The 25,612-nt window shown below is 47.2% G+C and overlaps 1 protein-coding gene across 1 annotated transcript in view; it reads right to left on the bottom strand.

Moving 5' to 3' along the window:
• Positions 1-25,612, bottom strand: part of ABCA2 (ATP binding cassette subfamily A member 2) — a 696,743-nt gene that overhangs the window by 118,747 nt on the left and 552,384 nt on the right. Inside the window, exons 29-31 of the mRNA XM_086921159.1 lie at positions 19,087-19,189; positions 13,862-14,193; positions 12,073-12,286 (exon numbers count right to left, since the gene is read on the bottom strand). Coding sequence (XP_086777285.1) covers positions 12,073-12,286; positions 13,862-14,193; positions 19,087-19,189 — 649 coding nt within the window. The remainder of the gene's footprint in view (positions 1-12,072; positions 12,287-13,861; positions 14,194-19,086; positions 19,190-25,612) is intronic.

The raw sequence follows: 25,612 nt of genomic DNA, 5'->3' as shown, positions 1-25,612 counted from the left end.
ATGGTCCCTGAGAACCCAGACCCCAACAAAAAAATGATTGTCCATCCAATGGTTTTATTTTGCAATAGATGCAAAAAAACGTAGGGTGCAATTCACTAAGGGACTTATGGCTCAAAGGTACGAGCACAGTGACTCTGCACAGCGCTATACTGAGATTCCGCCCTGCTTATGACTTGTAAACTTACGAGTGCAGAGTCCAGCCCAAACTGCCAGGCCAGGTCCTCACTGATGAGGGCTGAAAGCCCCAAACCGGTCCTAGGATGCTCGTTTCCAGTCCAGGGAGGACCTGGCTTAGCAGTTCGAGCTGGACTGTTACCATGGGGCACAGGGTCAAGACTGATTCGCATATGGCTAGGGTCAAACTGGAATGGCATGGTGAGCAAAAAACGATGGATTTAGGCCCAGATCTCTGTACTGGGGTGAATGTATGACATTGTTCTGCAGTCTGTCCCTCAACTGTTGTTTTTGCATCTGTCACCCCGAGTGGGACGGGTATGCTCAGACGTGAGTCCCGTGCTCTCCATGCCACTGTAATCAAGCTATCCTGGCTGATGAGGAATTAAAGCCCGAAACCAGCCCTAGGCTGCTTGTTTCCAGTCCAGGGAGGCCCTGGCTTGGCAGTTCGGGCTGGACTGTAACCATGAGGCATAGGGTCAAGCCTGATTTGCATATGGCTGGGTCCAAACTGGAATGGCATGGTGAACAAAAAAAATATGGATATAGGCCCATATCTCGGTCCTGGGGTGAATGTATGACATTGTTCTACATTCTGTCCATCAAATGTTGTTTTTGCATATGAAGGATTAACAGACAAAGCCTGCAGTTTGCTCATGAGATGCACTGAAGTTAACACAATGAGACAGACTGGTTTAAGAGTCAGGAGAAACAAGGCACATATGTGCATTGGCTCAAATAGAGAACACGGGGAGCTTGAAAACCAAATTAAAGTCCCGCTGTGGCACTGCAAAAGGTTTGGGCAGATATATATATGAACTAAATGTTTAAGAAAACACATCACAATTGATTATTTGACCAAGAAATTTGGTGTGGCAAATGTAGAAAGGGCAGACTAATAACCTTTAACAGCACCGTTGGCAAGTCTTTGCTGGGCTAATGACGTTGGCAAGTCTTTGCTGGGCTAATGAGAGTACAAAAGATGCAAAATATTCCACAACTTTGCTTGCAATGATCTGATGGGTCGAATGATAGGAAGCAAAAAACATATCCCAGCGGCCTGCATAAACAGATTTTGTAGATAGATGCCTGGCTTTTAGGATGACACTACTTCGGTGCAGAGATCAAAAGTGGTCAACTGTTGCCACTCAATTTCCATGCATGGACATGTAGATTAAGCAGGCCCAGGGGAAGGACCCTTTCCTGCTGCTGCAACAGAAGGTCCTCCTGAAGTGGCATTCTGATCAGAGGACATATGCCCATGACCAGATTTTATGGGTACCACACTCTTGGCTCAACTCTGATCTCCACCTCTCCCAAGTGTCCTCCCCTCCCCAGGAGTAATGCATCTGTCACCATCATCAGCTGTGACAGTGAAGAGAGAGGGGTCTGCTGCTGGTCTAATTGCAGTTATCTGCCCTCATGGCAGGTTTTTTGCAGTCTCCTCAAAAACCTGGATGGAGTATAACAGGTTTCAGTGGTGCTGCGCCCACAGACTTCAAACCCCAGTGCAAAGCCTGCATTTGTCCTCTGGTGTAGTCACCAGCAGAAGGCCAAGAAGTCTGAGACATCTGACCGAGGGTGTAATATCAAAATCATAGCCCTAACATCTTGAATTTGAGGATCAGCTTTCCTGAACGGGAGCCTTTACAAATGAGTCATTTGTGACTTTGGCAAGTTGATTAAGAACCTAAAGAGGTGAGGTTTGCCGTTATCTGGAGGTTGTCTACAACTGGCTGTAGCGAGCCCATCTTCGATATTCAGGGGAAGAGGTAGGGGAAGATTGGAATATCCGACCTCAGAAGATCTGGTGTGACAACTGCCATCACTTTTGTGAACTCCTGAGAGGCACTGGTGAGGCTGAAGGGGAGTTCAGAAAACTGAAAGGAAAATGCTACTTACCAGTATGCATCTGTTCTTGGCATGTACAGCTGCAGATTCGTCCACTATGCGTTAGATCGCCACCTGGTGTTGGGCTCGGGTGATTGCAGGGTGTTGTCTTCTTGGAGAAGTCTTTGTAGTCACGATATAGGTGACTCCTCCCTTGGACAATACTGCGCATGGGCCTAGACTTCATCCTTAGATTGTTTTTCTCCATGATGGGAAATGATGGAGTTCGTAGAAGTGAAGAGAAAAAAGGGATGTCCATGCGTGTGCATCTAAATAGGATGAGAACTGGAATGGATACAAGTCCGGGGAGGCGGGAGGGCGTGTACGAATCTGCAGCTCTACATGCCAAGAACAGATGCATACTGGTAAGTAGCATTTTCCGTTCGAGGCATATGAGCTGCAGATCGTACACTATGCATCGATTGTGCAGCAGTGTCTCCTGTAGCGGTGGTCGCTTGTATCCATTGCAGTAGTCTGAAACAGTGTTCTAAGGACAGCCTGCCTACTGTAGCTTGCTGCTTGGCTTGCACATCAACACAATATTAGTGAAGGTGTGTGGTGTAGACCATGTTGCTGCTTTGCATATGTCCTCTAATGGTATATTTCCTAAGAAAACCATAGAGGCTCCTAGTTTGCGAGTGGAGTGTGCTCTAGGAGGAACTGTTAGTGTGCGTTTAGCTTTTTCATAGCATATCTGTATACACTTAACAATCCACTTGGCAATCCCACATTTAGAGATAGGGTTGCCTTTGTGTGGAGGAGAGAAAGATACAAACAATTGTTTTGTCTTTCTAAAGGATTTAGTTTTATCTATGTTCTATAGCAGAGCTCTCTTAACATCTAACGTGTGTAAAGCCCTTTCTGCCACAGAGTCTGGGTTTTGGAAAAACACAGGTAACTCTACAGATTGGTTTAGGTGAAAAGGGGAGATAACCTTTGGGAGAAACTTTGGGTTAGACCTGAGAACCACTTTATTAGTATGAATTTGAAAAAAATGGTTCTTGTATGGTGAACGCTTGTATTTCACTTACTCTTCTGAGAGAGGTGATGGCAACAAGGAAAGCAGTTTTCCATGTTAGAAATTGCAGTTCACATTTATGTAGAGGCTCAAAAGGGGTCCCATGAGTCTGGTAAGGACAAGATGTAGGTTCCCTACTGGGGAAGGTGGCAGCCTGGGAGGGATTATTCTTTTTAATTCTTCCATAAATGCTTTGATTGCAGGTACCCTAAAAAGAGACAGGTGTTGTCTGTTTTGTAAATAGGCTGCAATTGCTGCAAGATGTAGGCGTATGGAAGAGTATGCCAAATTAGACCATTGTAGATGTAAAAAGTAACAAATTATATTTTGGATGGAAGCATCCAGTGGATCAATGTGATTATGTTTGCAATATATTGCAAATCTTTTCCATTTGGTGGTATAACACGCTCTAGTAGTGGGTTTCCTAGCGTCTTTAATGATATTCATGCAGTCTGGTGGTAGGTTAAGATAACCAAACTCTAAGACTTCAGGAGCCAGATTGCCAAATTCAGTTGGTTCGGGTCTGGGTGTCTGAATTCTTCATGGTTCTGTGTTAACAGCGAGGGTGTGGGCTGTAACTGATGTGGAACCAGAGAGAGATCTAGTAGGGTGGTGAACCACGGCTGGCGTGCCCATGTGGGAGCTACTAAAATGAGCTTGAGAGACTGTTGTTTGAGCTTGCGCACCACTAGTGGAATGAGGGGGAGAGGCGGAAAAGCGTACGCAAATCTGCCTGACCAGTTCATCCATATTGCATTACCCGCGGACCGTGGGTGCGGGAACCTGGCGGCGAAGGTTGGGCATTTTGCATTTTCGTGGGTGGCAAACAGGTCTATGTGTGGGTGTCCCCACTGTTGGAATAATGGTTGAAGAACTTGTGGATGTAGTTCCCATTCGTGAATCTGATGTGACTGCCGACTTAACAGATCCGCTATCTGATTGTGAACCCCTAGAAGGTGTTCCGCTAACAGATATATGTTTTGAGGAATGGCCCATCTCCAAATGTTCTGTGCGAGCTGGGACAGTTGCAGAGAGTGTGTCCCCCCCCTGTTTTTGAATATAGTACATTGCTGTCATATTGTCCGTCCGGACTTGAAGTTGAAAAATTTTGAGTGCTAAGAATATCGCTAGCAGCTCTAGATGGTTGATATGGAACAGCTCTTTTTGGTTGTTCCATCGACCTTGAGTAGTATGGTGTGAGAGATGGGCTATCCATCCTGTGAGGACTGCGTCTGTTGTGAGCACTATTTGCGGAACAGGCTCGAGGAACGGCCGTCCTCTTGTCAAGTTTTTGGTGTTCCACCATTGCAGAGAGCGATGCGTGCGGCTGTCCACCAACACCAGGTCTGTAAGCCGACCTTGAGCCTAATTCCACTGTTGTGCTAGACATTCCTGTAATGGACGCATTTGCAGTCTTGCATGTGGTACTATGAAGATGCAAGATGCCATCATGCCTATTAATCTCATGAACACCCTTGCTTGGAGAGACTGTTGGTGCTGAAAAGTGGAGACTAAGGCTTGAATGCTCTGTATCCTGGCTGGACTGGGATACGCTAGAGCTGTAGATGTGTTTATGGTAGCTCCTAGATACTGATGCACGTGCGAAGGCTCTAGGTGCAACTTTGTGTAGTTGATCGTAAACCCTAGGTTGTGCAACAGTTGAATTGTCTGCTGAGTGTGTTGTACACATTGGTGGAATGAATTGGCTTTTATGAGCCAATCGTCCAGGTAAGGGAAGACATGTATCTGTTGTATTCCGAGATGTGCTGCTACTATGTATGTATGTATGTATGTTCTTATATAGCGCTCGACTACCCTTGGGCATCTCAGCGCTTGCATTGGGAACCCGTCCTGGCTTTACCCTGTGAGATAACCCATACTGGGCATCCCCAAGGTGAGAGCCAGGCATCCCACCGTGGGGGGGGGGGCGTTGTGGAGATTAAGCAAGCTTGTTGCCCAGAGCTGCATAGTGTGAACTCGTGCTTAGAGTGGGCACCGAAGCGAGAATTATCGAGTCTGTGGACCCTGCCGCGTCGGGAATCGAACCCTGGTCCCAGGTCTGACCTCTGCTTCAGGGTATGCCTCCTCTAACCAGTGAGCCACACTTCTCCACTACTACTACTACACTTTGTCAAACACCCGTGGTGCTGTTGTGACACCAAACGGAAGGACTTTGAACTGATAGTGTTGTCCTTGTATCACAAACCGTAGGTACTTCCTGTGAGCAGGATGCATTGGGATGTGAAAATAGGCGTCCTTCAGGTCTAGCCTGGAAAGAAAATCGCCTTGTTGCAGTAGTGGGAGCTCTTGTTGCAGAGTGATCATATAAAAATGATCTGATTGTATGTAATGGTTGAGGGGCCTGAGGTCGAGAATTGGTCTCAGTGTCCCGTCCTTTTTGGGAATTAGAAAATACAGCGAGTAAACCCCTGTCCCCTGTTCCTCTAATGGGACTAGTTGAATAGCATCTTTTTGTAGAAGTGCTAGAATTTCTTGTTGAAGCAGAGTCAGGTGATCTGTAGACATAGGACGCTGCCTGAGTGGTATGTTTGGGGGGGTTGCTGTAAGTTCTAGGCAGTAGCCATGTTGGATAATCTGTCTCACCACATGTCTGTTGTGATGGAGCTCCAGACAGGCAGGAAAGGTGTTAATTTGCCCCCACAGGAGTGGAATGCTGTTGGGGGAGCAGAGGGAAGTCACTGTTTAGTTGTGGAGGAGGAGCGATTGCTGTTCTTACCGCGACCTCTTCCCTTGTTATTATTGCCTCTGTATCCTCCTCTAAAATTCCCTTTGGTAGAGGATGTTTGTGTTTGTGTCTTGAAAGACTTTGTTGTGTCTGCTCCAGTTTGCTTGGAGCCTCCTCTATAAAAGGAGTGACGAAAAGAACCTCTAGTCTGTGTGGACTGTAGAGCTCCCATTGACTTTGCTGTGTCTGTGTCTTTTTTCATTTTCTCCAGTGTAGTGTCTACTTCTGGGCCAAATAATTGGTTTTGGTTAAAAGGCTGGTTCAAAATTGTGGTTTGCACCTCTTGTTTGAACCCGGAAATGCGCAACCACGCATTACTTCTGAGTATTACGCTAGTATTTACAGCTCTAGCATCTGTGTCTGCGACATCAAGTGCACATTTTATTGAGGCATTTGAAATTAATTTGCCGTCTTGAATGAGCTCAGTTGCCTGATCTTTATATTGATCTGGGAGGTGCTGTAGTAGTGTCTCTAATTGGTCGTAATGAGCCCTGTCATAACGTGAGAGAAGGGCTTGTGTATTTGCTATGCGCCATATATTTGTAGCTTGTGCAGCTATTCTTTTACCTGACGCATCAATAACTTTGGATTCCTTGTCAGGTGGGGGCGTTTCAACAGAAGTCTGTGAATTTACTCTTTTTCTTGCATTGGACACCACTAAAGAGTCTAGCGGAGGATGTCCTTTAATATAGGTTGGATCAGAGGGTGCAGGCCTATATTTCTTTTCTATTTTGGATTCAGTACCCTAGCGCGTACAGAATCTTTGGATATTTCAGGAGCGTGCTTAATGACTCCTTTGATCATGGGAAGAATTTGAGTAGATCTGTGTGATGGCTCAAAAGTTTCCAACAGAAAATCCTCCTCAATGTCATCAGAATGCATTGTAACATTGTGGTAGATAGCAGCTCTGTGTAAGAGGTGATTAAAACCAATCCTGTCCCTGGAGGAGAAGGCTTTGATGGGTATAGCTGTGGATCAGGGACATCAGGCACATTATGTGGTGGTGGAAAAGTATAGATATCCTCATCTAAAGGATATGTATTTGGGTCTGCATGTGGATCCTCCCCACCACCTAAGTCATATTCCTCATCAGTTTGTGGTGAATGTGAGGATGCAGGAGAGGGGACAGGAGAAATTTGAGGTGATATGTAAGGAGGGATAGGAGAGGAAGGAGATACAGGAGAGGGAGGGTGCATAGGGGAAGTTGCACAGTCCTTTTTGGCAGGAACCACAGGTGGAGGTGTCTCTTTATGAGGTATAGCACCTACATGTCCAGTTTTTGGGTTTATGTAGATCCTCTTTTGTTTAGGATCTTGTCTGAACAATTCTTCCTCTTCTTCCTCTACAAACTTCTTCGGCGTCGATTTCTTCAGTTCCGACAGAGGTTGTTTTTGTCGTTTTGCCTTGGGAGGTGTTACAGCGTCCTGTGGCAAAGTTCTTGGTGCCGAAGGTGTTGTTTTCAGCTTGGCAGGCGTGTCCGAGGGCTTAGGAACCTCAGAATTAGGCTTTGCGGGTGTTGTCACCGAAGCGGGAGTGGAAGGTGGCCTCGCTGGCTTTGAGGCGACGGCCGCTGGCTTGGAAGTCGACGGCTTCGGAGCCGGAGCTTCTTTCGGTACCACCTTAGTCTGCGGTGCCAAAGGATCTTTCGGTTACGGTGCCGAAGGATCTTTGTTTTCGGTGCCGAAGGGTCTTTCTCTTTTGACGTCGGAGAATCTTTCGGTTTCCATGCCGAAGAGTATTTTGGCTTTGGCGCCGAAGGATCTTTAGGCTTCGGTGCTGATGGAGATGGTGGAATCGGCACGTGTGGTTTGCTCGGTGCTGAAGCACCTGAAGGCGAGGTTGTCTTCCTCGGAGCTGAGATCGAAGTCTGGGCTTTAGGAGGGAGCACTTGGGTCTCGACTGGGCCCCTTGGGCAGAGAGCTGACCTTCGCCTTTGGCTTGGGCTGCGTATGTGGTGCAGGGGCAGAAGTACTCACGGGTTGACATGATGGAATTGAGTCGTCAGAGGCCTCTGCCTCTGATATGATCTGGAGATCCGGCGAATCTTCTTCTGTAACGAGCGGAACCTCGTCATCGAAGATATTCTCCGGTGCTGGGGCTGATCTCCTCATCTCGTGTCGACGGGCCCTCCGATCCTGGGTGGTCTTTTTGGATCGGAAGGATGCACAAGCTGTGCAGGTCGACTCGTTGTGATCCGGCAATAGACAGAGGTTGCAAACTTCGTGATGATCGCTATGCGGAAATTTTGCCTGGCATACCGGGCATTTCTTGAACGGAGTTCTTTCCATGTGTTGTAGGCCGCACGGCGTAGATAGGCCCAGCGGCTCGCGTCGATGAACCGGAATAGAGTTGATGGCGTCGAAAGTTGTATATTCGACGTCGATATTGTTTGTCGGAAGTTTTTGCGCTTCGAAGTTGCTGAAAAAGTTTCTCTAGCCTGAGTGGAGAAACTTTCATCCAAACCGAGTGGCGGAAAAAACAATCTAAGGATGGAGTCGATGCCCATGCGCAGTATTGTCCAAGGGATGAGTTACCTATATCGGGACTACAAAGACTTCTCCAAGAAGACAACAACCTGCAATCATCCGAGCCCAACACCAGGTGGCGATCTAACGCATAGTGTACGATCTGCAGCTCATATGCCTCAAACATGCTATTGCCCCATCTTAAACTGTAGGTGCATGCCAGGTGACCACAGCAGATGAGGCTTATGCTTCAGTGGAATGGCCAGGGGAACTCAACATAGTGTAAGGGAAGATGTCCAGCCCACTGTCCTCTAAAAGGTCCATATATCATATGTAGTCACTGTAATAATGAGATGGTACATCCCCATCATCTCAGCTATTGACATCTAAACCATATTGACTGTGTTCTGTGTCTAAGCTGTGGGGTATGCAGCTTCGGTAGAGGGTTTGTCAGATTTAGCTCGGAGTCAGACAAAAACAATTTGGCCCTCCTCTGGCACAGATGGTGTCAACGTTAAGCATGGGCGAATTTTGCGAATTCGCGATCCGCAAATTTGCGAATTCGCGATCTGCAAAATTCGCGAATTTGTGCGAATTTTTGTGTTTTTGCGTGTTCGCAGGGTTTTTTGCGTGTTCGCGGGGAGTTTTGCGTCTTCGCGAGCCGCTTGCATAGCGAAGTTACCCATGCAGTCGTTTACGGGAGAGGGAGATAGAGATAGATAGATAGATAGATAGAAAGAGAGGGAAAGAGAGGGAAAGAGAGAGGGAGAGAGATAACGAGATAAAGAAAGAGACCGGATCTCTGAAGGGCCAGATTCCGGAGTTGCCCCTACAGAACATACAGCTTTTTATTTTTAGCAAAATGCATATGAAAATTGTGCTGTAAAGGTCTCTTTTAGTTTAACCCCTCCTGACAACTCAAAATGGGTGTATTTGCCATCCTCTCGCTTCTTCCTGTTTTTTATATCTGTAAGTGCTTCCTGATGAGGTTTAATTCCTTGGACAGGTGCCTCGTTGCCTACTTGTAACTATTCTCTGACCCTGCTTCAAGGGTCAGAGCAGAGTCAGAGAATAGTTGCAAGTAGGCAACAAGGCGCCAGGAAGCAATTAGCAGCAGGTGTCCAAGTTGAAGTTAATTTGTTTGTAACCCTTTTGTAAAAGGTTACAAAGAAATTAGGTTCAACTTTTGCACCTGCTGCTGTAACCCTTGCTTGGCTGAAAATTCGTCCCCGCTGATTCACGGATTTTACCGCGATTTCGCGAGATTCGCGGATCGCGAAATCGTGGAAAATCTGCAAATTCGCCCGCGAAACGGATTTTACGCCCACCCTTAGTCAACGTGGCAGTGACAGGCGTGGTTTATGGCAACTAGTTGGGCGTCAGACCCAGAGTCGGGGTGAACTCCGCAGCCAGGTCAGGAAGCACAGACCGCAGAGAAGATGCATCTGCCAATGGTAATCTGACTGGTGGCTTCTGCAGATCATTTGGGCCCAAAGCAGTGACTGAGGGAGCCAGAATTGGTGCTGAAAATATGCAACAAGTCTTCCTTGAAAGCCTTTAGCTGTTGCAGCATCGCTGATGGACCCAGAAACTCAGGGTGCACTGGGATAAACTGTCAAATGAGTTCCTCTGTAGGAGACCGGAACAGGAAGGCAACTTGACATCCCACGACTTCTCTGTTCAAGAGTGGCAACATTTCAAAGAATACCACTTCAACATCTTGTGTTTTATTTTGTTCAATTTATACTTCCTTTACTACTTTAAGAGTTAAGAAAATTATTCACAGGAACAGCTTGAGAACAGGACATCTATCTATCTATCTCCGGTGTCACTCAGGGGGACTAAGTCTATGTGGTGCATCACGATGTCACATGCTGGCGAACGGGAGCAACGCTGGAAAAAAGTCTCCTGATGCAGTCTGGCGTCTGGAGTTATTAACAAGGTGAGTATATATGGTTAGAAATAGCCATAAGAAATTAAGCTGCATTTAATTAATACTAAAATTATATTTAAAATGAAGTTTACCCTTTTTGGTTTATAGAGTTCAGGAATGGGTAATATTTTGAGGTGTAAGGTGTTTTGCTAGAGTTTAGGATGAAGGTTATAATTTGTGGGGGTAAGGTTGTTTTGGGGGTTCAGGGGTGGGTTGGGATTTGTGGGGTATCATTTTCTTTTGAGGTTCAGGGATGGATCCAGTCTTGAGGGGTAAGGGGCTATTTAGAGCTCAGTGGAGGGTAGTGATTTGGAGGTAAGGTTTTTAGGGTTCTGGTGTGGGTAGTGATGTGAGTTGTACGGATTTTGTTAGGGTTCACGGATGAACCACTTTTGTGATGTAAGGGATTTTTAGAGGTTATGGGTGGGTAGTAACTTGAGGATAAGGTTTTATTAGGATTCAGTGATGGGGAGTGTTATTGTGGTAAGGGTCTTATAGTTCAGAAGTGGGTATGATTTGAGGGATGGGATTTTTAGGATTCAGGTGACTAGCAATTTGGGAAGAATGTTTTTGAAAAGTTCTTTAAAAAGTTCTATGTGTGTAATAGTATAAAACCATTTTAATTAATAATTATAAGTTACATATTTTGAATTGGAATTAAAATGCTCACTATTAATTTAATTAGATTTAAATTGATAGCTTATGTTACAATCATTTAACTAAATAGAATAATACATTAAAAAGGGCATTATCAATATAATATTAATTCTTGAGTAATTAATGTAGAAAATAAAACCATAAATACAATTTTAATAAATGCAGTCATGTTAAAGTATTAAATTCTATTATTAATTAACATGTATATGTAGTGTGCTAAGCACCTGTAGAAATTAATATACAATAAAATATTTTTTAAGAAACAGTAATTAAAGTAATTAAATTCATGAATAAATATAAAAGCACTTTAAATTATGCAAAGTAAAGAGACTCCTGATGGAAAAGATTTGGATGTAAAAGTCCTCCTGATGTACATATATCAAAGTAATATTTCAGATGTAAGGAACCTATATTCTTTTTGGAGTTTGAGAAAATGTGGTAGTTTCTGAGTGACAGTGAAGTGAGTAAGAGTGACTGAGTTTGAGTAAATGTAAAGGGGGAGTGTACATTTGACTGAGTGAGTAACAGAATGCCCGGATGTGGGACCCTTCCTGACTGTGTGATAGGATATACATCACTGACGAGGACTAATAAGGCCCAAAGTCGCATGAGATTGCTAGTTGAGCCGTTGATGGAGCATTCCCACAAAGAGCAGGGTCAGTACTTATTTGCATAAGGCAGGCTTTTGTTTAGAGCAGTACAACAAGCAAAAAACTATGAAATGGAATGCTACCCAGAGCGATTGCCATGGATTTAAACTACTTGTATGCATTTGTTCATCACCTTTTTAGTGTTTGAGGTAAGAGGATAAACATCCCTTGGGAGATACCCAATACCTGGGGTGCTTGTGTGCTGGTTACAGCCTGGGGAAAGGGTACCAAACTCGCTCCTAAACCTAAAGGCCATAAAATATGCAGGATCTGAGTGTTACATGTAAGCAACACATAGGCAGAATAATGGATTTAAATTCCTCACCTGCTGTTGTATTTCATGTATTAATTCCAACCCAAAAGTAATGGCCACTGTGATGCCCAATACTTGCAGTGGGCTTGGCAGCAAAATGCCCCAGAACCAGGGCCTGTTTAGCAGAGCTGGAGGATGGTTGCAGAAGCTTCCTTTGACCCTGTGCACTCCAGAGGGGAAGAGAACGAGAGCCCAGAAGAATACCCCTTTTCAACAGTCACCTCACCTGTGCAAGCGGAAGCGATCAGATGTGAACAGGAGATACTCTGAGACATTACGTCCACTGATGTCCACGAGGATGTCACCGGTCACAACCTTCATCAGGGGTGGATGACCTCCAACGCCACTGGGGCAGGAAAAGCCAGTACCCTGCATTGAACAGGTGCAACGGAGGGGCTCATGGATGAGATGAGGCAGGGTGGGTGCTGAGGTGATAGTCTCTGGCAAAGACAGAAAAGCACACTGCTTACTTAGCTGCACCATACCAAGAGAAAGAGAAAAGGAGGAAGGAGGAGAACCAGTAATAAAGACTTAGGAAGCAACAAGAAATGGAAGGAGAACTGCAAGAGAAGAGACTGGTGAGAAAACAGCAGGGTAAAAGGAGAGATATGGAAAAGAAAAGAGTGACATATGGATGAGGGAGAACATATGGAAAGATAGAAATAGTTAGAAAAGAAAGACAGCTAAGTAATAGGCGTATCAAAGAACTACAAAGAAATAGGGGAAAGACCCAGAGCAGTTGGCCACAGACCAGGAGTTACAGGGATAAGGTAGACTGTTAAACATTATAAGAGGACAAAGAGAAAAGTGACAATCAGCAAAAGGAGGTGGTGCAGTAGAACCCGACAAGGAACAGAGTCTGGAAAGTGACAAAGAAAGGTACAAAAGAACAGTCAGGAGAAGAAAGGTAGACACCGAGTGACAACTCGAATTGTGCTGTACCATTTCTTCTTGTTCATTATTAGACAAGAGGGTTCTGCATCGGATGTTGTTTTAGTGAACGCCCCTTCCTTCTCAAGGCTCCCTTCCATATACTCATTTCCTGGTATCAATGGAATTGCGATACCGAGCTGCTTAACTAAAATCCATATCCTGCTTTATCAAGACTGCAAAGCTGTACAGACCTCAAAACAACTGCTGTGTTTCTGACTCAGACTGATGAACTAAAATGGTTATGGGGAACCTCAACATGTAGAAGGCCTAATTTGGCAACACAGGTGGGCCTGAATCCTGTGGAAATAAGGTTAGTTTTATTTCATTTAATGCACAAAGGCAGCAGAGTACACAGGCTCTAAGACTGTCTGAAAAGAAGGATTACAGGGCCCCATCTTAGAACATATATGCAGAGCTCTGGACTAATTAGCAAGTGACACTCTATTGTAGGGATTTATCTCATCCATCCAACCAAAACTGTAAATTGTTAACAGTGCTTTGGATCTGATGCCTTATGTATGAGCAATTAAGTTGGGGGCATCAGTCCTCCTTTCCAAGGAAACAGGAATACCAAGCCCTTTACTTGCACAACTCAGTGGTTAGTAAACCTAATAACGACCTGACTCTAGCATTGCCAGTTAAGTGGGTCCCCAAGTACTCTCTAGGTAGGATGACTTATAGCCATGCACCAAAGAGCCTAAGGTGGGGCTAATGATAACATGCATTATACAGTCTTGCCCTGCTACCCCTATTCTTGAATCTTGGTAGTGTTGCAAATAACATTACTCAGATAATGAACTCATAAGCAGGGAAAGCTGTACCAACCTGCTGGAATTTTAATCTTAGCCTTACAGATTGATAAAACTGCTGTGCAGCCAGTGTACTAACTCGCTCGGCTACATTCCACACAGACAGGATCATCAAAAAGGGCTGCGAGTATCAGCAAAAAATTTAGTAAGAGTCCCCTAGACTCAACACTGTGTGTTATTATCTGGCACGTTGAGGTCCATTTGTGAAATTTCCAAATATGCCCATTGTCCTCCTTCAAGAAAAGCAACAGAGCCCCCTCAAACAGGCTTTACCTTTAACAGGTGTAGAATAAGTCATGGTAGCATTCCACAAGCGCAACAGATCATCATCCAATGAAACCGGGTAATCAGATGGAGCCGGTGATGGGGGAGGAGGAACAAAGTTGGAGAGGGGCAGCCCCTGGGTGAAAGAGTCCACACACATAGCATCGAAGTACTTGGCCGCAAGCATCTTGGATTGATGACTGTTGAGATTGAGAGGTTGCACAAGTAGGTCCAGTGTGCTGTTGAATGGAGTCTTCAAGACACAAGTGGCTCCGATGCCAGAAGGAAGGTGAAAGGTGGCAACCAGCTGCTGAGGATTAGCATCAGGAGACAGCTTTATCCTGAGAGAGAGAGAGAGAGACGAGAAGAAATCTGTTCAATGCGTTGAGGAAACGCCAACTTTTTGACTAAAGTTTGCCTCCTTTTGACATGGTAATGTAACCCAGAGCACAATGCTTATGTACTATACAAGGCCATTAGGCACGTGTAGGGTACTAGTCGTTCTCCCTATCAAACGCAACACCCATGGAACCTTCTTATCTGTGACCTTCCCCAAGCTTTCCCAACCGTTATGGCCCACTGGGAATAGCAAGGTTAGTGAAATGCTATCCCTACTAAGCTCATCTGTTTTCTTCCATACTTAATTATTGGAATTTAACTTCTGCTGCTTGCCAAAGACATGGTGATGTCGGGAAGTGGCTCTATTTCACTCAGAAGCAATATATATTTACAGAAATTAAGTGCAGTTGTAAGGCTGCAGTACCACTTTTCACACAAAGAAGGCCTCATAGAAAACAGACATGGAGGAAACAGGCTAATGAAGCTCAAATAGAATACATTTTCACAAATATTTTATAAAATTTGACAATGCAGTCGTACTATGTGTATTTAAATATGTAAGTCCTCACACTGAACACTTGGACATAAAAGGCTCAACAGTTACACAGCCCAGCTGTAAACATCACCATACACATAAAATGCAATGGCGAAATTAAATGAAAATTTATACATATAGATAAGCACTCGGTTGCTAGAGCAGTCTTAGGTCTGCCACTACCCAAGAATGTGAGAAAAGAAACAGCGGTTTCACTAAGAGAGCAGTCAGAGGTTGAAAAATCTATTGGCAAAATAGCCATGTCTTTATTGCTTTCCTAAATTGGGGAAGACCTGTCATTTCCTTGAGAATTTGGGAACAATTATGTTCTTGGCTGCAGACCAAGAATATATACCAGGAGAAGTTGTGTTTGAGATAATCAGGGCAAGAGTTGTGAAGTGCTTTGAAAGCAATGCATAAGGCCTTGAATTCAATATGCCTTTTAGTAGGCAGCCAATGTAGCTCTTTGAGGGCCTGTGATGACTGATGTTCGGGAATCCCAAGCAGTAGTCGAGCTGCCGCATTCTGGACAACCAAGTTCTCAGGAGTGGAGTGTTAGGAAAGGAAAAGGGGGCCGCCCGGTGCCGGGCGATAGAATCAGGCCATATTCCTATCAACAGGAGCCCCAGTGTTGGACCTGGACCAGGTGCCCAAAAGAACTTCCGAAAGTGCTTTGTTAAAAGGCAGCAGTGGCTCCGCAGAGGTAGCTGCCGGCTGAAGGACTTCTGTCAGGAGGTTAGTCCTGAAGGCCACTGTAGGGAGTTCTCCCCTTCCTCTGAAGGCCGATAAACAGGCCGAAAACAAGGAGGATGGACATAGGGAGAAAAAATCCCCCATCGGCGTCTGAATCGGCATGGAGAGACGCAGGTCCGGTGCCGTATCCACATCGGAGCTGAAACTGGGGGCGACATCGTTCGGTGGGCCGGGCGACGTCGGAGGTGGTGCCGGAGGGGGTCGACGTCCGTGGAGATGTCACAAGGTCAACCGGGGTCGACTGGGATCCGAGCCCGGATCCATGGGGACCCTGCGGCACCGGGGCCGGACCCGACAGCTATGCCGAGGCCGGAGCCGCCGGCAGTAAAGAGCTAGGACCCCTTTTAGGCCCGTGGGGCCCGACAGCGCACCGGCGGGCCAGATGGCCCAAAAAGGCGAGCCATGGCTGACTGAAATTCTTGCCGCTGGGCCGGAGTCGCCGACGGACCCGGGAAGGGCGAGTAGGCCGGCAGAGACTTCGTAGGCTCTGCCGGAGCCGCTGGGGAGGCACAAACCGCATCCTCAGCCACTTTGCGCAACCAGGGATGGGAAGTCGGAGCGATGGCGCTTCTTCGACTTCTTGGAATGCTTCGTCTTACCTGATCCAGAGTGCGAAGACTTCGATCCTGATGAACGGTGGAGCCGAATGCCGGACTTCCAGCAACTTTCAGGACCGCTCCCGCAAAGTCTTCGGCGCCATGGCCCGGCAGTCGGAGCACGACAGCCCCGCATGACTTGAAGCCGGGCATCCCTACTGCACCAGGAGTCGATCGACTCGAAAAATTTGAGACAAAAAGCCTACAAAAACTCAGTCAAAAAGTGACTGGGGGTTCCTCTCTCTGCGGATCTGCACTTGCTTGTGCAGAAGAAGAAAGAACTGACGTCAGCGCGTGAGGGCCGCGTCCAAGTAGCTGCCGCGACGTCATCTTGGTGACTACTATGCCAATGAAGGACGCGGAGCCGCACAACGCCACCTTCATACGCACAGGGGTACCGCTGACGAAAACTTTCCGGATCCAGCCCGACGCCTGGGGGTAATTCTAAGGTATGGAATCTATCACTACGTGTTACTTTCAGATTGGACAGCACAAGGGCAATGACAACGGACTTCTGCCGCTCCTTGAAAAACGGATCAGAAACAAATTCGCTCAAAGTGGTGAATTATTCCCTTTCTGACAAAAGGAATTTTAAGAGAGCAAGTGCAACTCCCTAGATTCCCATGGAGTAAAGACAATCAATCGAAAAGTCATGATTGACCGTGTTGAAAGGCGCCAAGAGAGCAAAAAAAATCAATTCCTCCTATGTCCAGGCTAGATATTATGTTCTCAGATGCTACCATCAAGGTGGACTCCATGCAGTGCTTGCTCCTAAACCCAAATTTAGTGGGGTTGAGCAAGTGATTGGTGTTTATGAAAGAGGACAGTGCCTTTTCAATTCTGTTGGCCAGGAACGGCAGGTATGATATGGACCGATAGGTGCTAGAATCCAAAGGGGTAGTAAGAGCTGAACATTCCATTTAAGATATCTGCCAGATGCACTGATCCAGTTTTAGGAACCAGTTGTATTATTTTCGGAGGACATGGGTCCAAAGGGGAGCCCAACTTAATAGAATTGATCAAGCTGAGCACCTGACCTGCAGTAAGTGGGGAGAAGGAAAGCTAATGTTTCTAGCTTGGAGGGAGGGGAGATCGTCTTCAGACCATGAGATTCAAGTGGAGTTAGCTATGAACGTGTTATAAACATCTTCAACTTTGGCAATGAAAAAACAAAGCAAGTGTGTTACAGAAAGATTGATTGAAGTCAGTATTATTATTTATCAGGAATGTTAGTACTTTTTTTTACCATCTTAAAGAGTTCTTTAGTTGACCTTTTAGAAGTGGAGGAGTGGAGTTAGAAGCGGAGTATTAGCAGCAACCTAGGCCAGATCAATCTAAGAGAGACTGAGAAGTTGGAAAGAGGAAGATGGGAGCTGGCCATCTCCCTGGTGGGCAACACAGGAAGAGAACACAGCTATAGAACAATTCACTAATTATAGAGCTACCAATGGGAAACAACACTTAATAGATGTGAGATTAGTTTGTCCATGGTGGGGATGGTGGGACAAGAGACTGATAACACATATGGCTGCAGTATACAGTGTCCATATCGAAATGTCCTTCCAGAGAATATATATATCAATATTTCACCGTTCAACAAGCATACTTGAAAAAGTGGAACCATTTGTGACATCTGTAACATCAAGGATAACGTCAACGGTGATTTTTTATTTCTTATTTTTTTGGGTATTTCACAAGTATGGAACAAGCACATATGACAGCTGAGCAAATCACAGATATGAAGCATACAATGTGATCTGTACAGGTTTCACAACTTCGGGCAGGTACTTTTGAAGCGCACAGCTATACCTGAAATGGGCATGTAAATGCATTTTACATATATTATTCAAAACTTATAAAGCAATCTGCATGAAAAATTAGATTCCACAATTACACAGGTAGCATGGACCTTGGAGGCTATTGCTCACATATGAGTAAGTTGATTGGAGGACTAGAGTAGACATATGTTGGAAGGATGTAAGCATAGAGGGTGGGGGTCTATGGAAGTAAAAAACTGCAGAAGAGGTGGCCATTTGCCTCTTTCCGCAACACCAGAAGAGAGAGGACAAATCTTCATTTAGGAATGGGCTCATTTCACAGAAAAGGGTAGAAGGATGACAAATGCTGTCTTCGAATCTTCTCTTTGCCTGTTTTGGGGATTTCATGAATTATTTGGCTTGTGCTGCACGTGGAAGTAGCTGGGCATGCCACAGTAATCAATAATTTGTTTTTGGGGTTTTATATGGCATAGATTATGCCTAAGCAATTCAATAGAAGAGGTGTGGCTCAGCAGCCAGGGTGCTTCACTCCGGACCACGGGGTTCACAGTTCGATCCCCGGCACCGGCGGCAGATTAGCCCAGCATCATGTGACTCTGGGCAATTGCTTGATCAATCTTCCTGAGGGCCCCAGCGCCGGGACACCTCTCCGGAAATAGCTAGGCGCTTTACAAATGCTGGTATTCCATTTTTCATTTCATTTCAAAGGAATGCAGGATTAAAAAGTGAGTCAGCACCCTCGGGGTGGGGCAATGTGATGATGATGATGTATGTTCAAGTAATCTGGCAGGTAGCACCATTCAGGCAACTTTAAGTGGCAGATCTTCTCAACTAGCCTCATTTCATGTCAACAGTGACATCATCATTCCGTAATTTGTGATGTTTTGTGGAATTTCCTTTGTAAAAATGTTACTTGTGCATTAGATGGGTGAATGTCTAATATCTGCTTCATTAGTTATAACTGAGGCATTTCAATGGTTTACAGGTTTTGAATTGTGACAGTAAAATCCACTCAAGAAAAGTATTCTGGCAATTTCAATGGCTTTTTGATAACACAAGGTAGATACTGATTTTTTTGCATACAATCCAAAAACTCTTTTTAGTGATTATGGGGAATTTTGCAAATGTGTACTTTCCAGGTACTCTTATTTTACCTTCAACTACGCCCCTAGTAACCATGACACTTACATAAGTTCCTTCTCTCCCTGCCAGAAATGCAGGTGTGACGCGTACCTGTAATCAGAACGCTCCTCATTGGCGTAAGGTATGAAATTTCCCTTGGGCTGCGTGTAGTTGTGATACTGAGACGGCGTCAGAATCAATGGAGGAAGGTCTCCTGGAAAGACAAGAGGTTCGGATTAGGCTCAAGTACTTAGACCCCCCTCTAAAAAATCTTAACAAAGTTGACTTCATATAGTGATCACAAAGGGGAAAACTTGGCTAATCAAAGAAGGAGCCATAATAGGTGACTAGCAAAAGCCTCTCACATTGTCCAAATATATTTGAGGAGGTTGTAGCTTGCCCTTGTGATACCTATGGGTGTTCATATCTTAGGTCCTCATTACGATGACGGACGGACTTCAGTCCATCTGCCATTGCCATTGCCTCCCATCTGGGACCACCCGCCAACCGGGCGGTAGTCCCACAATAGGAATTAGGATGAGACCGCTATAGTGGCGGTCGCATCACCCACCTTTAACATTGCTGCAGCACCCGCCGCAATGTTAAAAAGGGATGCTGTACACATCCCTGTACTACGTGACAGGTACCATGCGTTGCCTGTCACTTGGTACAGGGATATGTAGGGGGGCACCATAGGTGCCTCCCAAAATCCAAAGGAAAGGTCCAGGGGGAAGAGGGGCCTGCGATGAGCCCCCAATGTCCATCCCTGCCAGCCTTTTCATGGCGGTTGAACCGCCATGTAAAGGCTGGAGTGGATTGACACCCTAATCTGACCAGCGGTGCCTAACAGGCACCGCCACCATTCTGGGCTATGCAGGCGGTCCAAATGGCGGAACCGTGGAGGTTGGATTTTCCAACCACCACCGATCTGACCGCCATCGTAATGTGGCAGTCTGACCGGTCCTTAGGATTGGCAGGGGACCACCACCGACGGGCTGATGGTGGCAGTCCTTCGCTATCGTAATGAGCACCCAAGTTTTAACTCAATGGAATCTTGAGAAGAGAAGAATCTGTCTTGAATTTGTTACAAGCGTCACTGGGAAGCACCATCTATGTCAGCTCCCAGCAGCATCGTTGGGGCTCCAGTAGTAAGTGTGACTTGTGTATCTGAAGTAGTGAAATGAGCAGAAATGTACAGTGCATGTGCGCTTGATCAGAAAGTGATTCTCAACCACAAATGTGCTCTAAGGCACTTTTTGTGCAACTCAAAAAAGTTGTTTTTATGACGGAACAAGGCAGTAAAAACATTGCACACCTTTACAATGCATTTTTTACACCACATTTTTTTTTAGCTTTTACCTCGCATGCCACTGTCACGCACTATTAGTCTAAACTAAGGTAAGTACTAGTAAGGTAAGTTTAAATATTACATATAACTACATTCATATTTAATTTTTTTGTCATAATTTTTTTTATTGGAGATCATAGATAAGCAATTTCATAGGATACAAAACAATATAGTAAATATAAATTAGTATGTGACAAATATACATCTGTAATATATTACAGAAGAGGAAAAATTTAATTTGTATTTTTTTCTGGGGGGGGGTTTAGGCCCCACAAGTCCCTATATTTACCTTAAGTGCAAGGTAAAGGCCTTTACGTGGGAATAACTTGCGTGGTAATAAATGTGTTGTAAAGGCATTGCGATGTAAAAACCAATTTATAAAGACTATTTCCCTCAACTTTTAGGCCTATTTTGCGTAGTCCCACCACAATCCAATTAGCAAATTACTTAAGACGCCACGTTCGACAGAGGGCTGACTCTATAACTTTCAAGCCACACAGGAGACACATGCCTGCTTCGAATTCAGGTAGGTGCCAGTTTAGTCAGTGTTCGCACAGTAATTTCCTCTTTCAAATGTCGACCATACTTCAGGGAATCTGCCCTAGTGTGTCCAAAACTACAACTGAGTTGTTCCCATCTGTCCCATTTGCAGGGTCAATCTCTCAAAGTGTTCCTGCCAGTTATGTGAGGTCTTAATAGGGCACAGCGATGGTTCACGGTGTATGGTGCACTATGGAATGACTTACTCGACCTTGCAAGGAACAACTTGGGAAGTTTAAAAATTAAAACAAACATTTCCAGGCTTTTACACTTAAAACAATATTGCCATTTTAAATTGTATATTATTCTCAAAAAAGATCTCAGGTTAATCCAATATCAGGCCAAATGTGTTCAGCTAGTTTAACTGAGGTAAACAAAAACACATTAATTCATTTTGAACTATTCGGTGAACTGGGGGTTTATTAATAAAGAAGGATTCCTTTATACATCTATGTTATTTTCACATCTGCATCCTGTAAAATTCCGTACTATTCATCACCTCATCAAGGCCAATAATAAACAATTTCAGAAACCAGAAAAAGGAATCTAGGGAAGCAAGAATAATGCTTGTAACGAACAAGTTACTTACCTTCGGTAACGATATATCTGTAAGAAACAGTTAGTATTAGATTCCTTACCTTAGAATATCCCCAGGCGTCAGACTGGATCCAGAAATTTTTGCGCTCGTCGTCGGCGTCGTCTGCGCCGGGATGACGTCGTCGGAGTACTTAGACGCCGCCTATGTGCGCTGACGTCAGTTCTTAGCCACAGCTTTTCCGCGCCAGATACGCAGAGCCATGGTAGAACCAACACTGGTGCCAAGAAACTAGGGCCCTGAAAGGGGAAGAACCTTAACCTTAGGTATCAGTTCGCAGAACGGGGAGGATGGGTGGGGTGGTAAGGAATCTAATACTAACTAATGTTTCTTACAGATATATCGTTACCGAAGGTAAGTAACTTGTTCATCTGAAAGAAACACGTTAGTATTAGATTCCTTACCTTAGAATAGATACCCCAGCAATACCAACCCCGGTGGTGGGTCTGCGAACCAATACTCACACCAGGAAGTCCTGGAGGCCGGAACGGCCAAAGAAGCCATCCCCCCGGACTTGACTATCCAGGCAGTAGTGCCTCGCAAAGGTGTGCAGCGAGGCCCACGTCGCCGCCTGGCAAATGTCCTGCAGGGGAACTCCCCGACCCAGCTCAGTAGTAGCCGCCGTGGCCCGAGTGGAATGGGCCCTAAGCCCGACTGGAGGCTCCTTTCTAGCCAAGGAGTAGCACGCCTTGATGCATAAGACAACCCACAGAGAGATGGTCCGCTTATGCACCGCCCGTCCCTTCTTTGCACCCACGTAGCCAACAAAGAGGTGGTCGTCCACCCGGAACTGGCGTGTGCGCGCCACATATAATGAAAGCGCACGTTTTGGGTCCAGACGAGGGTGCCACTCTTCATCCTTTGAGGGATGCGGAGGCGGGAAGAAAGAGGGCAAGGTGATGGACTGCCCGATGTGGAAAGCAGAGACTACCTTGGGCAGGAAAGATGGCTTTGTACGCAGCACCACTTTGTCTGGATGCACAGACAGGAGGGGAGGTTTGCAAGATAGAGCTTGGAGCTCACTCACCCTTCTGGCAGAGGTGATGGCCACCAGGAAAGCCGTCTTTAAGGTGAGAAAACGGAGAGGACAAGAGTGAAGTGGCTCAAAGGGAGTGCACATCAGGAAAGTAAGAACGAGGTTCAAGTCCCACTGGGGCATCACAAAAGGGACAGGTGGAAACATGTGCGTGATGCCCTTCAGAAAACAATTCACTATAGGGGACTTGAACAAAGAAGGTTGATCTGGTAGCTTCAAGAAGGCTGAAAGGGCAGAAAGGTAGCCCTTGAGAGTGCCCAGAGCAGAGCCCAGCTGGGCAAGAGAAAGAAGGAAGAGAAGAACCTCAGAAAGAGGGGCAGAAAGGGGATCCACAGCCTTTGCTGTGCACCATGCCACAAATTTGTTCCACCGGCAGGCGTATACCGACTTAGTGGAGGCACGCCTGGCTGCCAGAATGACATCACAGACTTCAGGAGGCAAGTCAAATGGCCTCAACTGCCGCCGCTCAATCTCCAAGCATGGAGGTGGAGTGGACAGGTTCGGGTGGAGGACCGTCCCCTGCTGCTGCGACAGAAGGTCCTCCTGAACAGGCAGACGGATCGGGGGACCGACTGACATGTGGAGTAGCTCGGGATACCAGTACCTTCGAGCCCAGTCCGTATAGGGGGAAAGGCGTATAACAGACCGCAACTCCACTCGCGACGAAATGCGTCGCCGAGCGAGTGCCGCCTTGGAAATTCCAACGCGCAGAACTGATGACATTGCGCGTTCTCTTCGGTGGCAAATAGATCTAACCAAGGCTCTCCCCAGTGCAGAAAGATGCCTTGCGCCACGTCCGAGTTCAGACGCCATTCGTGATCCATCGAGCACCATCGGCTGAGTTCGTCCGCCCTGGCGTTCAGAGAACCTGCCAGGTGTTGAACCACCAGGGTCACGCCCTGATGTTCCAGCCACTGCCAGAGCCGCAGAGCCTCTTGACAGAGGGTCCAGGACCCCACACCGCCCTGTTTGTTGCAGTACCACATGGCGGTGGTGTTGTCCGTGAACACCTGCACTACAATCCCCCGAACAGAGGGGAGGAATGCTTTCAGTGCTAGACGAATCGCCCTCAGCTCCAGAAGGTTGATATGGAGCTGGGACTCCGCCGGAGACCAGAGGCCTCTGATCTCCGCCTCTCCCAAGTGGCCTCCCCAGCCCTGGAGGGACGCGTCCGTCACAACCATGTGCTCCGGTTGGGGCAGGGAGAGGGACCTGCCGTTGACCCAATCGCGGTCCGTGAGCCACAACTGCAACTGTCTCGCAGTGCCCTCCGAGATCAGGACATGGTCGGACAGGTTGCCCTGATGCTGGGCCCACTGAAACTTCAGGTCCCACTGCAGAGCCCGCATCCGCCACCTGGCGTGATGCACAAGAAGGATGCAGGAGGCCATCAGCCCCAGGAGCCGCAGCGTCAACCTGACCGAAACCCAGGATAGCGGCTGGAAGATGGGAATCAACGCCTGAATATCCCGGACTCGCTGCTCGGGAGGATACACCCGAAACTGCGCCGAGTCCAGAACAGCTCCGATGAAGAGGAGCTTCTGAGAGGGGCACGGGTGTGATTTCGGCACGTTGATGGAAAACCCCAGCTGAGATACGCCGTAATCTGGAGGTGGTTGACGACTGTCTGGGGCGAGCCCGCCTTCAACAACCAGTCGTCGAGGTAGGGGAAGACTGAAACCCCCAACCTGCGCAGATGAGCTGCGACCACCGCCATCACTTTCGTGAACACCCGTGGGGCGCTTGTGAGGCCAAAGGGGAGCACGGTGAATTGAAAATGCTCGAGGCCTACCGTGAACCGCAGGTAACGTCGGTGGGCCGGCAGGACAGGGATGTGAAAGTAGGCGTCCTGCAAGTCCAACGCCACCATCCAGTCTTGTGGGTCTAGGGCAGTCAAGACTTGAGCTAAAGTCAACATCTTGAACTTCTCCTTCCGGAGGAAGCCGTTGACGCTCCGTAGGTCCCAGATAGGGCGTAGGCTCCCTTTGCCCTTCTTGGGGACCAGAAAGTAGTGGGAGTAGCAACCACACCGTACTTCCGGCCCAGGAACGCGCTCGATGGCCCCCTTGGCCAAGAGGGCTGTAACTTCCTCTTGCAGAAGTTGCAAGTGGTCCCCCGACACGAGGTGGTACTGCGGTGGCATGGCTGGAGGGGTCGACTCGAAGGGGAGGGAGTAGCCCCTTCGGACGATTTGCACCACCGACCTGTCCGATGTGACTGTGCGCCAGTGGAAGAGGTGATGGCGGACCCTGCCGCCCACTGGCGTCACATGGGCCTGAAAACTCGGACTAGGAAGGTTTTGAGGCGGGAGCTGCGGGAGCGGGTGCGGACTGGCCTTGCCTAGGACCCCGACCGCCTCCCCGGCGGTTCCCACGGCCGCCACCGCGCTGGACATTTTGCTGCGGTGTGTAGCTGACGGCCCGTGTGGGGGCGCCCCTTCCTTGGCCACGAAAGGAGCGAAAGGCACCCATTTGCTGGCGCGGGGCCGAGAGGCCCAAGGACTTGGCTGTAGCCCTAGAGTCCTTAAAGCGCTCAAGCGCGTAGTCTGCCTGGTCGCCAAACAGGCGACGGCCATCAAACGGCATGTCCAGAAGCGTGGCCTGGACATCGGCCGAAAAATTGGCGCACCGTAGCCAGGCGTGGCGTCTGACCGCCACTGTCGTGGCCAACGCTCTGCCTAGCGTATAGGTGGTATCCAGTCCGCACCGGATAGATGACCGTGCCGCATCTCGACCCTCCGCTAGGGCTTGGGCGAGTTTAGCCCTGACCTCCTCAGAGCATTGTGGCAGCACGTCCGCAACCGTGTCCCACAGGGTGTGGGTGTAGCGGCCCAAGAGGCATGCGGTGTTGACTGACCGCAGTCCCAGACTAAGGGACGAGAACACCTTTTTGCCAAACTGTTCGAACCTCTTGGATTCCCTGTCGGGAGGTGCCGACGGGAACGCGTCTGGGAGTTAGAGGCCTGTATAACCAGGCTCTCAGGGGTCGGATGGGTCGACAGGAAACTTGGGTCACCTGGAGCCGGGCGGTAGCCTCTGGCCGTGTTCCTGTCCACAGGCTGTCCTGAGGCGGGCTTGGACCAGGTGCCCAGCAGAATGTCACATAAGGCCTCATTGAA

The sequence above is a fragment of the Lissotriton vulgaris genome, chromosome 5 (genome assembly GCF_964263255.1).
Source record: "Lissotriton vulgaris chromosome 5, aLisVul1.2, whole genome shotgun sequence".
NCBI lineage: Eukaryota > Metazoa > Chordata > Amphibia > Caudata > Salamandridae > Lissotriton > Lissotriton vulgaris.
The sequence above is the reverse complement of the archived record's forward strand: the minus strand, read 5'-3'. Positions and strand labels throughout refer to the sequence as shown.